At 46.0% G+C, this 16,153-nt stretch overlaps 1 protein-coding gene across 1 annotated transcript in view; it reads right to left on the bottom strand.

The window, feature by feature from the left end:
- LOC117539308 (Krueppel-like factor 7) overlaps nucleotides 1-15,721 on the bottom strand; it is a 34,705-nt gene extending 18,984 nt beyond the window's left edge. The window contains exon 1 of the mRNA XM_034205423.1: nucleotides 15,397-15,721. Within this exon, the coding sequence (XP_034061314.1) occupies nucleotides 15,397-15,576 (180 nt within the window). The 5' untranslated portion in view covers nucleotides 15,577-15,721. The remainder of the gene's footprint in view (nucleotides 1-15,396) is intronic.
- Nucleotides 15,722-16,153: the final 432 nt, after the last annotated feature.

Raw genomic sequence — 16,153 nt, forward strand, 5'->3', positions numbered from 1 at the left:
TTAACATTTTTGTCAGAGGGCACAATTCAGCGTCGTTTAGCACAGTTTGAAAACACTAGTGTATTCACACAGATAGGAAAAACACATGTTAGGGTTAGGGTTAAGGTCATGCCACTAACAGTACATATTGTCCTCTTTACGCCTCAATTGTTCTATAAATAATTCAACAAAACAAGCTGAAACAAAAGCCAATAAAAAAGAAAAAAAGTCACTCGTAGATTATGTTTCGTACACATGCACTCTGAATAACACATGCATAAAACACCTCAGGTTAGCAAGGCTTCAAATACGGCAGGTGTGACAAAAATACGCTGATCACGAGACACACTTCTCCGGCTGAGAGAGCTGTCCTGATTCACTAACTTCTAATTTCTCTCTCCTCCTCCCCTCTGCCTCACCCTCTCCTCCCCTCATCCACAGGGCCCTTGGCCTGGCAGCTGATCCCCTCTCCTCTCCTCCCATTCACATTTGGCCTGTGCAGAACCGCCTGCCATCAGCATCAAAGCGGAGGATGCCTCCCAACTGTTAGCACCCCGCTACGTTGCTAATAAAAAGCCTGGGTTATAAATATGAACAGAAGAGCATGCATAATGCCCTGAAGGAAGGCCCAAACCACCACTTAACAGATAGATGTAATGGGGTGGATACGGCTCATTAATTTTAGGATAATCGTGTTTAGTTTTTAGATGCCGTGATAGAGACAAGGTGCTATGAATAATATCCAGCGCCGATGCTAGCAGGGTTGAAAAGGGCAGGAGTGTTGGGGGGCCCTGAGCTGGAGGGGGTGATGCAGCACTATTGTTTAGGGGGGCGGGGGGGGCTGTCACATCTTCTCAAAGATGACCAATGATTCCCTACAGCACTTTCCTTGCAGGGATTGAGATTGTATTCATTAATGCTAAGCTAACATCAATGCTAAGCTAACTGGCTGCAGATTCATATTTCATTTATCTTCCTAATATTGTATTTTCTTGTGATAGTTTGTTGTTGACTTTTGATGCTTTGGCCACAAAACAGTGTTTTCACAGAATGAGCTTTTGATTGCCGTCATCACTTTGTACAAATTGCAAAAAGATTTGTTTTCAGCAACAATATGACATTTTGATTGCTTGGTTCGACCATGTCTATATCTAGCAGGGGTTTGATTATTCATTTTGAAAAGTAAGTAACATTCACGTCACGGATGAATTAACAGCGGCTTCTCCGCAGCTTCGCTTCTCTTCTTCTGTTGTTTCACATTCAACTGTTTATTGCTCGCTGCATGATTTCATTTAAATCGCACAATGTCATTGGTCACAGAAAATGAGAAGGGCTTTGTCTGATTCACGGGGTGTGAATGCAATATCGCTGCTTTGATTACAATCCTTCTGAGAAATGAATCACAGTTTTATCTTTAACATAAGGCTGTACCTAGGGTTTGGTGACATGGCACATAAGTAATTTCACAATGATGCCAATCATATATTCTCTAAAATAACCATCATTATCAGCATGCTTCTATCTATATAAAAACCAGCATGTCATATGCACATATATGCTTCTAAAGTTGGCATGTGGAAGCATTGGAAAAGATGCCATATCCAGTCTCATGCTGGCTGCTTTAAAGAATGACACGATCAATGGGAAATCTAACCTTCATTGAACCAGGTCACCAAATTGTCTTATCTCCTTTTATCTCCTTCTTTTGATTTGACTTTTATAACTCACTCTTTGTCTATACTGACTATGTTTACGGCCATCACTATTTGTAATTCAGCACCACCCTTGGCACTTTTATCGAAGGAAAAGTTTGGGCAGGCACTTAATTCTCTGTCACCGAGTGTGCATGTGTGTACCATGCGAGTGTGTCTATGCACATGTATGTGTCTTATCCTGCCATGGGGTGTTATAGGGCCTATGTCTCCCATTGATTTGGTGAGCCAGGCCAAGCCATCACTTTGAGGTGACAGCTAAATGACCAGTAGCCCAAGGCAGTGGCCATCTCGCCAGCAGCCTTTGTGTGTTTGCGTCGCAGTGCCTAATCGATACCAAATGATACCGCGCAGGAGCTCATCAGCGGTGGCCGTCGCAGCTGACAGGGACGGTAATCTATAGCTTCACTGAGCAATACTTACACAACTCCCCCCACACACGTATACACACAAAATCTCAAAAAGCACCCCTCTCTTCTAAGCTGCCCTTAAGGTTTTTTTTTACTCAAACTCACCAAGAGCTCCGACCCCAGACTCATTGGAGAGCAGCATGGCGTCACCGGTGGATCCCAGTTGCGCGGGGAACCTGCCTTCGGGGGGCCAGGCGGAAGGGAAGGGTGGGGTGGCGGGGTGGGGAGATAACGCTTCAGTTTTCCCCCGACACTGATCTGAATAGCAGGGCGCCCTTGCTTCACCCTTATTCTCTACGGAGAAAGCGGCAGGGGGTGCGGTGTTTGGCTTGAGGGAACTTAGAGCTCCTGATTCCCCAACGGGGCTCCGGAACAATGAAGCAAAGGAGAGACAGAGGGAGTGGAGACACAAAGAGACAGAGCTAGAGGGGAGCTAATTCATCTGAGATAGCGGGACAGGTGAGGGACGGAGAAACAGGTCTCTATATGCGAAAGATTAGGAGTAGAAAGTTCCAAGGGGGTGAAAGTAGTGGCATCTTCCACACTTACAGGTGCACATTTTTTACTTTGTAGATAGTGGAAGATTGAAACACCACAGACAGGAGACAGGAATCCTCCTCCTCCTCCTCCTCCTCCTCCTCCTCCTCCTCCTCCTCCTCCTCCTCCTCCTCCTCCTCCTCCTCCTCCTCCTCCTCCTCCTCCTCCTCCTCCTCCTCCTCCTCCTCCTCCTCCTCCTCCTCCTCCTCCTCCTCCTCCTCCTCCTCCTCCTCCTCCTCACTGACTAACAGCTCCATCTCTCCAGGCAGCTGAGCCTCACCTAGCTGCAGATAACGCGGTGCGGAAACAGCTTAATTACACACACAGTCTTATCAGGCGACATTAGCCTCACAGTAATAATCAGGGCCGCCGTCAGCCTCTTCGTCAAAGCTTGGCAACGCAGCACCTTGAGGCGCTTTTACACAGTGCGGGCTGCGGGCTGATAACAGACACCGCCAGTTGTTAAATCACAATTTGCTGACAGAGTTTGAGGGAATAATGCACATATGGTTGTAAACCAGACACCTCCTTTGCACACAGTCAATTTTGGTGTGGATGGATGCGCTAAAAGACACTTTCAATTCTAAATGCCTAGATTTCATTTCACACACTTAACCTGACACTTTAATTTAAGGTTCCGTCTTCAGAGTATTGCTCGCTCGGACATGCACCTGTTTTTTTCACCAATATCACTTTTGCTCTTTCTGAGGTAAGACATCTCCGCACTAAGCCCTCCGTATCTGGCGATTGACGCGACACGTGTATGTGTGTTTGTGCGTGATGAGGGATCTTCAAAGCACCTTTCATCTAGCAGGAAAGCAACAGTGATGGAGCACTCAGAGCGCAAAAACCTGTGACCTCTGCTTAATGGAGCAGAAAGACATTTCCCATTGCTTTCTCCGAGCAGACACAACAGAAACCACACATCCGCATCATCCATGACACCACCTCACCCCTGTCTTCCCATACCGCAACATGGACCTACATACAGCATGGAGAACCCTCTGTAAAATGTAAAGAAAGTGTTGGAGATCAGTTGTTATGTAAACAAATGTTCCATTGACCAGATTTATTATAAGGACAGGTCACAGCTTCCATATTGGTTTCTTTTGAATCAGAAGTGACAATGCTGAACAAGTAAGGCCAGCAAAATGTTTCAAATAGCCTACCTTTAAAGAATTGAAAGCACAATCTAATACAGTAAGGGTTTTAATCTTTCAATAAAGAGTTACACAAACAACAAACTTTATTGACAGTTGTACTGTACATTAGACCGTAAACAAAAAAACTAGCCTCGTGTATTACATGTATTACTAGCTGCATTAAAGAAGCCCAAAAAACTAGCTATTGGGCGATTCAAATCATCAGTTAAATGTTAACTGAGGTAAAAAATCGATTCGGATGTAAGGTAATTTTTTCATAGACTTTCATACAATCGGATATATTCTGCAATCCCCTAGCCAATACAAGAGAATGAGAGTTAAAAGCACTTGGGTTTCTGATGAAGATATATTAATTTACCATAAAATGATGGACTAAAATGCACAAATGATTAATTCCATTTTCTCAAATGAGTGGACATGCTGCTTCTTTCTCCTTCAGTTTTATTGTGTGCCACACTAAACAACTGTCACATCTGAATTAAAATCCATCCTTCCACACAGACAGGCTGAAAGAGACCTGACAAGCAAACAGACTGAAGATCTGCCGACCTTGAGCGAGATACAGACATTATGAAGAGGTTTTAGGCTCAGGGTACAACAAGTGCACGGCATATAAAGACCTCTGCGGTTCCATCTAAATAGCTTGTGACAAAGTGTGCAAAATGTCTTTGTTCTGGTATTAAGTCGGGGATCGGAGAGGTGAGGGTGAAATAGGATAGAAAGGGAACAGAAGAGAAGAAGCATCTTGAGACTGGAGAAGATGGGGAGGAGGATGAAATCAGAGCGGAGAGCAGAATAGCAGGGGTATGGAGGATTGGGGGGGGAGGATTGGGGGTATAATCCCAACGAGTGGAGCCGTGTTGCACTCGCCGGGGAGGGGAACTCTGTCTCTCTTTAACTGGATTTGGGTGAGCTGCTGTTTATCGGTGAATGAGTCGCCAAGCGCCCCCTCTCAGCTGTCAAAAACACCCTAATCTAATCAGGAGACATTTCAGCCATTTGCTTTCAACACGGCAGAGTTTAGAGTGCATATCGGACATGTTTGCATACGTGTGTGAAGGAACCAGTGTATATATGGGGGGGGGGTGGTGTTCGGCGACAACAGTGGTTTTACACCCGACGTTAGCAGCTTGCAGCAGGATTTGGGGAGTCTGCGCTCCGGATGTGGGGACCCCATTGTGTGCGGCAGGCTGGCTAATCTTCATTACCACACACAATGACGGGGCGAGAGAATGGGGGCCTTGGCTGGAAATGGCACGGAGAAACAAAAGAGCGGCGAGAGGAGAAAGAGAGAGGGGAGGAGGGCCGAAAATAACAGAGGGGAGAGGGGGAGATAAAGGGGACAGTGAAGCGGAAAAACTCCGATTCCTCCTCATACAGTGGCAGTCGGAGAGGGCCGCTCGACACCCCGATCACGTCCGCAAACCGTTAAGTGCGACTGTGGCGCCGTGTTTGCACTGATAAGAGCCCAAATGGTTCATTCTTACAAGCTTCTGTACAACTAAAAGGCAAGCCACCCCTGCTTTTGCCATGCAGGTGTTTGTCATGGCCACAGTTTCAGGCTATTTATTCCAACAACAAACCACAGGGTTAGTTACGGCTGTTTGTGCGGGAACAAGCAGCAAAAAGCAGGTCAGTGACACATCCTCGCAAGGCCACGTTGGATTAGCTCGGAATTGTCTGGGCGGTTACGCAAGAACGTCTATGTGCACAACAAACAAGAGGTGGGGGAACTGTCGTTGCGTCTTTATTTCCACGGCAGCACTTTCAAAACAAACCTGAGCGACCAAGATTAGCCCGAGCCGCTTCAAATATTGAAAGACGTCTCCTCGCCGCTGCTGTGGGCTCTCCGCCAAGTGATTGAGGAGAGAGAGAGAGAGTTGGAGATGAACCTGTTCACCCTTCTGAGCGGGGAGCATCAGCGCAGTGCGAGGACTCTTCACCTCAATTTCATCCTGGCAATGTACGTCTACCCAGCGGAGAGGGGAGAGAGCAGTTAGACGCACTGAGAATGGTGTTAGGAACTCATTGACTTTGGCCTTTAGCTGTGTGTGTGTGTGTGTGTGTGTGTGTGTGTGTGTGTGTGTGTGTGTGTGTGTGTGTGTGTGTGTGTGTGTATGTGTGTGTGTGTGTGTGTGTGTGTGTGTGTGTGTGTGTGTGTGTTTGTGTGGCTCACAAATCCAACATTCAAATTTAAAGCCCCGAATAAAAGCCGTGTTAAGACTCCGAGTTAAAGTTCAACGGCTGGCAAATTAATTTCAAATGAACGGGCGGTCGTGACAGTTACAATGAAACATGTCCAGCGTGAACACACACATTGTTCAAGAGACAACAGCCACTTTACTTTCTGATGCAGGTACAAACACATAAACCCAATGAACTCCGTCTGTGAGGCTCTCTCAGTCTCTTCCTTTGCTTACACACACCAATGAAAATTATTGATGTGCTCTCTTATAAAACAGTGGCTGCTCCCTGAAGTATTCCTGGCAACATCACAGGCTGAAAATAGCAGCCGACCCAAATAACTTTCCCCGCCGGAACGAAAGACGGAGCCAGACCACAGCCACCGGCGACTGGCTTTACTAATTGGTCGCATTTTACAATGAAATAATATCTGGGGCAAAAGACGGGATAACACATAGTAATAAACTGGAGAGCAGGAGGATGTGCTGTCTAGCCACACAAATACTCTCAGAGAAGAGAGGAGGGGGTGATTAAAGGGAAGGGAGGGTCTGGGATGCCTTCGTTCTTGTTAGCATAAGTTATCAAATTCTCGGAAAATACACAAGGGGGAATTGGGTAGTGAAACATGTATGTGACACCATCAGTTTAGTTAAAAGATGGGGGAAAACATCTACAGCAGGGGTTCTTACATGTTTTAAGTCGTAAACTGGTATTTGTAGCACATATCCCCAAATGGATGCTATGATTTTGATTGATTTAGCAATAAATAAGGGAATTTACACACATTCGGCCAAGAATGAGCGCAAAGATGCACAAATAGAAATGATAGACACAATACAAGTGTCTATTTAAGTAATACCTTTCCAATACAAATCCACATCTTCCAAGACTCAAGTTTGGTAAGACAGATTTATAAGGAAATAAGCACATGTACTTTACTGTCAAGTGTGTATGAGCTATTTCCTGGATAAAGGTTAAACACTTGCTTAGAACAATTTATGCCCAATTGACCAATGTTTACCTTCAGAAAAAAAGCCTTTCAAGAACCAAAACAAACTATTTTTGCATCGTGAATTCCTTGAAATGGCCAGATGTTTGTGCCTAGGGCCTGCAATTATGTTAGCCCACAAAATTACACCAAACCCACTTAAGCCCAGAAAGAACACCAACACTGTAAACTTCTCACACACACACTCACATGCTGGCCATACAAGGAGAGCGATGGAGGGAGGAAGGCATGAACGCCAATGTCTTTTGGCAGCCCAAATCTTAATTAGCACCGGGAGATTCATCTAATCCAAGGGTTGCCAGCCCATCATTAAGGCTAAAACACACACTGCTCCCCTCACATACCAGAACAGAACAATGGGAAACAGAGGTAGGCTGTCACGCTGATGAATGGCTCTTCCCACAGGTCTCATTAAATCACAGAAGGGCACTTCCCAGGTTGTTCCGAGAGTTAAGCAGGGTGCAAAATCATCCAACCCTCTCTCCTTCTATGTCTACTTTGACACTTATATCGCCCTTTTGTTTTTAGCAAGGCTGCACGTCAAAATAATATTTTTCTTAGTGAAAAATTGCGCTTTCAGGCTTTGACATATAGGCTAATACCAATTCAAGCTGAATCCCCCTGGTTTTGAGGATACAAGCCGTATCTTATTCAGACAACTCAGCCCCGCAGGAGGTTGGAATGACTGAAGCTACATGACGTGCCCAGTTGGCCGGAGATACCAGTGTCTTTAGGGTAATATGGGGCCTAGTTTGATCTTCCAGTAAATGTAGCAGCCGCTGCTGACAATGGAACACACCCTTCACCCGCATTCAACTGCCCTTCAATGTCCTCACCCCTGATTTCTAATAAATGTACTTTGATATCAAGTTAAAAGCTTGCTTTTGTATACATAAAACCTCAATTACCCCTTCTGCTAACCAGTCAAGTCAAAGTTCACGTTTAGCCAAATTTGAAGAATAACACTAAAGAGATTCCTAGGATGTGTTCGAGAAAATGGGACCGGACGTAAGGTCACAGTGACCTAGACCTTTGACATTTGACCACCCAACTCTTTATCTATCAATTCATCATTCAGCCCAACTGGACACTTCTACCAAATGTCCTTCCTACTCCACGTGGTTTTTGAAATATCACATCACCCGAAAACACAACTCCTTTGGCAGTGGCTTTTGCAGGCACAGAGGCTTACAAAAAGAAGTAGACAGAAACTCAAAGAGGGAATGGATTAGGGTTAGGGTAGGAAAGGGTAATGAAGTCATTTTTGGAGAACAGATAGGAAGGAAGGCGACATTGAAAGGGGGAAAAGGCCCTGACACATCTGCCATCCAGGCGGAGTGCTTTGTAGCAGAGAGCAATACCAGGTGGAAAAACACCACTTGCTTTGCATGTTGGACAACTGCAGCTGAGTGTTGCGTCTGGCATGCAAAGCACGTGCCCATGTGACTTATTAAAACACACAAACTTGGTGTAGCTTACATAATACAGCTTGAACTCATACCCCTGTCTCTAGGCCAACTGATATTGTTGTAGACGCCCTGAATGGAACTCCAAGCAAAGATAACATTCTCCTAAAATACCTTTACAATAGCACACGTTCCTAAAGGACCAAGGCCTGCATTGGGCAGCTGTGATCTTGACCAATGACTGTCTTGCTTTATAAACTATCCGAGCGGTTTCAGAGCGTGTCGCGTCCTTGCGGCTGTCACCACCAAGAGCTTAGGGCCGTGATTGATGATTGGCTTCGGATGACAACAACAAGCAGTGGTGTTTACTCAGGGCAAATTGCCCTTGTCTCTCTCCCCACCTTCCATCTCTTTATCCCCCCTTTCCCTTGCTCAATCTTTGGAGAGGGATGGTCCACATGGCTGGATCTCTAGTTTCTGGATGGATATGAGTCCCTCGGGGTGGGATTAGCCTCCCAGAATGACAGCTAAACAAACAAATAGGCCAAAGCTGGTCTTCCTCTTTGCCAAGGCTGCCTAGCAACAGGTAGGCAGTGAGATGTGCCGCTTGGTATGTCACAGCCAGCCATGGCAATAAAATGCCCGGACATGGTTTGAAAGTCTCAAAGCCAATGGTTTCCAAATATGTGAGCAGTATGGAAGATTAAACACACTGCAGTCCAAGTTGGAAGATAGGAGGTAACCACGGCAACCAGCTATCATCTGAAGCCTTTACATACTTGTAGTGATTCATGGGTATTAATTTATTTGAAATACATATCATTACAGGCATTACAACAAGCTATGTCAATCGTGCCACCGGCTAAATGGACATGAAGTGGCCGATGCTCTTTAAAACAGCCAATAAAGAAATATTGAGATTCTGAATTGGCACTTTGTAAATCACCAACGTTTATAGTTGAAAACCTACAGGAAATGGAAACCCAAAAAGGCACAAAAGGGCCTCTCTAAAACTATTTTTTACCTGATCAAAAGTCAAAGAAGTTTGCCACAGTCTCAGCATACATAGCATATTCTGACAATGAGTATCATGCAGAGCTGATATCAGTATGGCTCTTCTTCGAATAGTTTTCATGAATTGATGCCTTGGTGCCGTTTATTTATGACACGCTCCGTTTGAATTCAAAATTCAGCATTGTGCCAAATTTGGATTGCATAACTCTCCAACTTTTTTGCGGAAGAAGAAGAAGACTTTAAATAGGGGTTAGAGCAGGGCAAATCAAACACGGCAGCTGTGACTTCTCAGCATTTAAGGAAGAGACACAGAGCAGAGAGAGTCATGAGATAAAGAAAAAAAGAAGAGAGAAAGAGTTGCTGGTGGTTTCAGAGCATACAACGAGCGCCTGAGACTTCTCTTCCTTTCTCTTCTCTGCCTGTGGATGGCAAGCCGGATGGCAGCAGCGAAGCATGTCGGATCACTGTAAGGTGCTGTAACGGCTTCCCGATTTCGCCTCAAATGATGTGAAAGTCACTGCCAAGCCATGTGTGCTGGTGTGAGGCGAAAAAAATGACTGGCTCCTCTTCTCACTGTTAATCAAACCTGGGGTGGCAGAGCGTTTTGCAGACGGAAGCCATACATAAAGATGTGCTTGTTCAACACCACTGCCTTTTTCTTCTTCTTCCCTTTCCTCCATCTACACCACCTCCTCTCCCTCTGATGCCAGTCACCGTGAGCATCAGACAAATGAACGCGTCCTCTCTTTCATCAGCGCTTCCAACCTTTTCATCAACGCCCATAAAGCAATGGAAGGCACCCGTCAATGGCAATGGCCTCTCAGACGCCTGAGTGATGAGACAGAGGTGGCAGAGTTCAGTAAGCGCTTTATTGCAGGATGGATGTTACTGGGTCAGGGGGTCGCTCGCACATCCCATTACACAACAAACCTGTGTGAGGCGATGCACGGAGAATCCTGCAGAAGAATTCTAACGGCCCGTCCACACAGCAGCGTGCGTTGACGCTTGGAGGTGGGCGTGTCTGAAACTTGGGGATTTTTTGCAAGCAACGCGACCAACAACCAATCACATGAATCTCCCGCCCCCGACATACAAAGCAATAGCAATGTTAAAACGAAGTAAACTGGATATAAAATCAGGCGAAAACCTACCAGATTCACCCACTGTCTCTGCCTCCTCCCTCCATGCCTCGCTCCTCCGGTTTGTATCCCGGTAGATGAACAGAGACTGATCATACAGCACCGGGTGATTCACTACCGCTATAATGAATTTTCCCTCCATTTTTTTAAATATGAGGAAATGACCTGCGTAGTCTCTCCCAGCATACACGCCGTTTGATTGGCTAGCGCTTGTACTGGCAGATTTGCATAAACGGGATTTCATTGGCTGACGCTTCTGTCGAGGCGCCAAAAGTTCAACATTGCTCAACTTTTGAAGCGAGCAACGCTCCACGTCGCTTCCCAAAATGCAGTTCGGCTAAAAGTGACGTCATCCCATTCAAAGTGAATGGGCAGAAGCGTTGGAAGCTTCAACGCACGCCGCTGTGTGGACGGGCTCATGCATTTAGCACGGATAAGAGGATGTTGTGAAGCTTATACTGAGCGTCTACACTTCCTAGAAAACAGCCAGCCCTGTCTTGTTAGCATAACGGCTGCTGCTCAGGAGCCAAATTGCTTTTTTGCCGTTCTAGCTCATTTATTTGTTTATACCAATTAGATGAACTCATAGCTGCTTTTATTACAGCCTCTATTCCAACGGGCCGACTTATCTTCTCTCGGAATCGATGCATAAAGTAATAACCTTGTGCCTGGGAACACTCACAGGCGTCCAGCAGAGATGCTACAAAGGTACCCTTTCATATCCCAGCCATGTCAAATAGATTGTACTGTACGCGGTGTCCATCCTCGAGATCTTCTGACAGCGATGCGAGCAAAACAACGCTGTGAGAAATCAATTTCATATTGAGCGTCATGAGGTTGGATGGAATGCTGGGAGGGATGTCTGTAAATGAATACAGGCCTCATGTGAATAACACAAACTAAACCACATGTCAGTTAAACTAAAAGGGAATTAACTACGTTTCTTCTTTGGAGAGCGTCCAAACTTGATTTCGGGAATCTCATACTTCCAGTTGACATTTTTAATAAAGCCAGAGGCACAGACTGAAGACACCACCAGGAGCTCTTTTGAGACAAATCTGATTAAATCCCAGTTTGTCCTTCCTCCTCCTGCCCTGCAGAATACTGAACTGTGCCCGTTACAGGATTGATTTAATTTGAATTTGCATAAAATTACATCAAACAGCAGCGAGTAAAAGGTCACGGAGAAGACAGGGGGGGGGGGGGTTGGGGTGCGTTTTTTTTAGCTGGTTGGTTAACTTTAACTTCCTACATGGACAGGAAATACATGAATCAGAACTCGCTAATTCCTATAGCTAATGCTCTGCCAAGCAATAAAGGGACTTAGGGATAATTGTTACCTGGAGTGTGACGGGGACAGAAATGCAGAAGTTTACACAACAGCCCTGCAGAGATTCCAAAAATCCATACACTGCTTATTCTATAAGAGGGGGGGGGGGGGGGGAGAATGGATGGAGGAAGACGCAGACAGGATGGAGGGGGCCGCTTGGCTGCGCTCCCCGGCATGCTTGCTGTGTGTGAGAAAGCAGCTGTGGTCTACTGAGGATTACATAACACACTGAGACACATACGGGCCGGCGTGCATGTACGCAGATGTGCACACGGCAGTGTATGGATGCATATGGATATTTAATGTTTCAATGTACATTCTATCTCCTTTCTGATCTCTCTAGAGCCCGGGACATGGGTCATCTCTCTGGGCCTTCTTTAGTAAATTCTTCCCCCATCCCTACTTCTTTCACCCCCGTTTCCTAAGGACTCCTCTCTTCTTCTTCTCCGACTGTCTTCCCGAGTGCGCTCCTAGGGGGGTTTTCGAGCCCACCGGTCTGTGAAATGCGAAACCCTGCAGCGGGGAGAATGTGCGTGCTCTGCAACTTCCTCCACCTCTACGTTTTTTCGCCACCCCCAGACGCTGAGGCTGGAGCGGCCTGCCTGGGAAAGGTGCGTGTTGTGAGCCAGAGTGGATGCATGTGAGCTTGCATATGGAGGTCCCGCTCCTTCCACATTTAGAAAAGCCACGTTCAGTCAGTATGGAAGCCCATAATGCACCGTGCGGCGACGTACAGACAGAGTTTTCGCTTGGGTAGGCATCACGCACTCAGTCTACATGTGTGTGTCGAGCCCCTCAGGGATAATATATGTGTTGGAGGAGTATGGAGTGTGTCCTGGGGTCAATGACAGACAGCCATTTGCAGTGTCCCGTTACGTCCTATCCATCAGGGTCAAGTGCTTTGGATGAGATGTCAAAGACATGAATTTCAATCCAGATGTTTTGTCGTTCATATTTCAGCACCTGAACGTTACAGAGGACGTTAAAGGAAGCCGACATAAACAATTTCTGTCCCTACGAAGATGCATAACACTTTTCTCTGGTTCCACATATAAAGTTATGCTTGTTCCAAATCCAGCTCAGCCCTTCTGTTTGTTCCAACTCTGAGCAACCGACTGTACTGGGATTTGGAAGCGAGACAGCACAGTTGAGTTTGGCTCTATTTGGTTCAATAATGGAACAAATAGCAGCCCCAAATGTACCATCTGCAGACCTTCAAAACACTTTCCTTGTTTCTTTCTGCTCCCCATCCCCCTATAAGCGCCTGAATCATGCCTCACAGACACCAACAGGGGACACAGTCATCATTCTGGCCATCACATCTCAGGGAGCCATTTAGGGTCTGACTACAACGGCCTCCTATCTCAGCATCAGGCGCCATAAAAGCATCAAATTCTAAATTGTGCCTGGAATACAGAGGGGGATTGCTCCAGTCGCGTGGAGCTTTTAAGGCTAGCCACAACTCATAATTCATGTATTCAGGAGGGCTCGCTGGCATCTTCGTGTGGCGACAATGAACGCAGGGACCGCTCTGCCAAGAACATCTCTCTGCTGCGCGGGGGAGAGGGGGTTTCACAGTGTGGGGCGAGTCGTAATCCTCATGCTCACAAGGACACTGTGCAATCTTCTTAGCCCAAATATGGGTTGTTTTCCCAAAAACTTTGATATTTACTCCAATTATTCCTATCGAGGCACAAGGGGTTTGAGTCAAAGGCTGCAAATCGGAGAAAAACTGTTATTTAAACTCTAGGAAAGATACATTACCCCCCTGTTTTCTTTAATTGTGTTATACTTTGAATCAGGATCATGATGAAAATACATATTTATGCTTTAAAATCGGCACATTTAGTGGCTAAAGGTGAGAGAAATGTGATGCAGGATTATAGATGCTATCAAGCTGTGACATTTTAAAGTCAATCCCACACTGAATCCATGTTCAAGAGAAGAGTTTATCTCCGATATCACGTGTTAAAGTGACATTTTTGACCAAACACGATGAAAAGCAGCTTCTAAAAAGGAGTAGATGAATGCTTAGATTACAAATATTAAATTACATTTTCTACAGATAATGACTGCAAAACTTGCCGAATTCCAAAATGGACGTTGTCTGAGGGGAGCATAAACTGCAGAAATGGCCAGGGAGAGACATTTCCAGTCCTCACAGCTTCCCCTGCCTACACACGCAGCTGTCTCTCTTCCGTTTGCATTAGGGATCGATTTTTTGATATGCAGGCTGTGGGTGAGAAACAGGGAGAGGACTGCACACATGGCCCCACACAATTCAGAATCCACTGACAGTGTAGCTGGGAGTTGGAGACTTGTTATAAAAAGATCCTAACAGTAGGATGCCAATTAGGCTGCTTGGCCACAACGAATGGATCCGCGGTCACGCACCGGTTTCTCTCTCTCCTTCTCCCCCCTGTCACTCCCCCCTCCCTCCCTTCCTCATACGCGTGGAGCAGAGAAGTGGGGAAAAGCTCCAGCTCCTATTGCATGAACAATACCGGCATCGAATTTCCATGCAATGATTTTTTTTCTTTTGCTCGGTCAGTCAAGTGCAGCATGGAAAACATCATCACCAGCAGCAGTAGCAGCAGTGCAGGTGGGCATACTGATGATGCATGGCCATTATTATGACTTAGATGGGACATGTATTGTTATAAATGAAAGGAGGTGCTCATATTTAAGCATGTAATTCATTAATATTGTAAACGATTAAAGATAAAGCTGACAAATGTAGATGACTTTTGAGAAAGTGCAGATCTTTACGATTTTTTCGCAAGAAAATGCAAAAAGAAAGCCTATATGATTACATTTGTAAGACTTATATTGTATGAATACACAGTTAGGTATGATAATAAACTTCCCACAATGGAATTTTGGACTGACTTTAACACAAAAGTGGGGAGTTTGAGGGCAATAATGGCCTTGCAAAGTGCCGGTGCGCCTCCCCACGCATCTATCACCATGTGGCCGCGTGCTTATCTCTCCAAATGCACCCCTCTGAACTTGGATGGAGGAAGTGTGAGTGTGAGATGGGTTTTTTTTTTAAAAGTGCACGCGTACATGCCAGTGACAGTTATTATTTTGCCTGCGCTGCCTTCACACGTTTTGGCCACCACTGCATTTAAATAAGCTTCAAAGCCAGACATGTTAGGGTATCTATAATGAATAAGTGAGGGGACTTCTCCCTCCATGCAAAGGGGGGGTTTACAACTCAGTAATCTTAGGGATGCAGATGTATTATTCACGACCAATTCAGTCCCTATTATGGGATTCGGGTCTTCATCTTCCCAAATCGCATTTGACAGCTTTATTACGCGCCGGGGTGCGCTCGCATCTTATCCACTTTTCCATCTCTGGGAGAATGATCACATATATGAGTGATGGGGACATTTCATCTCACACATGCACGCTGCTTGTAGGTGGAAAAGTTGCATCTCGAGCGCATGTCAGTGAGCCCCGTGATGGAGGTGGTGCAGACTGGCTAGAGGATCGAAAGTTGACACGTACCTGCTGCCAGTTCTCCTCCAGCGAAGGCATGGCGGAGAAGTAGCCGGTGTCGTGCACGATCTGAAGTTCCTGAAAGATACTGTAGTTCGCTAAGACATCCATGCTGACGCTCGGGGATGGAAAACCAGAATGCTCCACAAGAAACGTGCCTCCTTTCTCGGCTGTGTCAGACCTCTGCATCCACTTCTTTCATATTAGTCCATGTAAGAGGAGATTCATCGGTGAGTGTCGCTGGAAACGTGGCGGTTAGGGTCCCTGTACCTGCGCGCATCATCGGACTCGGTGCGTAAAAGAGACAGGGGGTGATGGAGGCTCCATGCGTATCCGTGTTGCCAAACTAGACACTGATAGGGAGCCAGGGCAAGGGGAGGGGCTTGATAAACGAAGGGGCGTCGTTTAGTTTGTCAATCAACTCCCCTGCGTGTCCATTTAAGGCGAATGGGAGGTGGAGGAGTTGTTTGAGTGGCGGTGGAGCGAGGAGAGGCGGGGTTAGGCATATTTAGCGAGCAGGATTGGCTACGTTGGCACGTCACTCAAGCCGAGTATGTGCTCGATAGGTGAGCTATTTATGGATGGGTATATTAGATTTGGGAGAAGGTCTAAAAGGCTAGTCTGAGAGGAGAAGCCGTGGAGTAAACATCATGTGCTCACTAACAGGAGCTGGACACTGTGTTAATAGGGTGCTATATGGTGTAAACAGTTATTAAAATAAGATGCTTTAGACTGTAGATGACATATCGCTGTATAGGGGCTAAAT

The sequence above is a fragment of the Gymnodraco acuticeps genome, unplaced genomic scaffold (genome assembly GCF_902827175.1).
Source record: "Gymnodraco acuticeps unplaced genomic scaffold, fGymAcu1.1, whole genome shotgun sequence".
NCBI lineage: Eukaryota > Metazoa > Chordata > Actinopteri > Perciformes > Bathydraconidae > Gymnodraco > Gymnodraco acuticeps.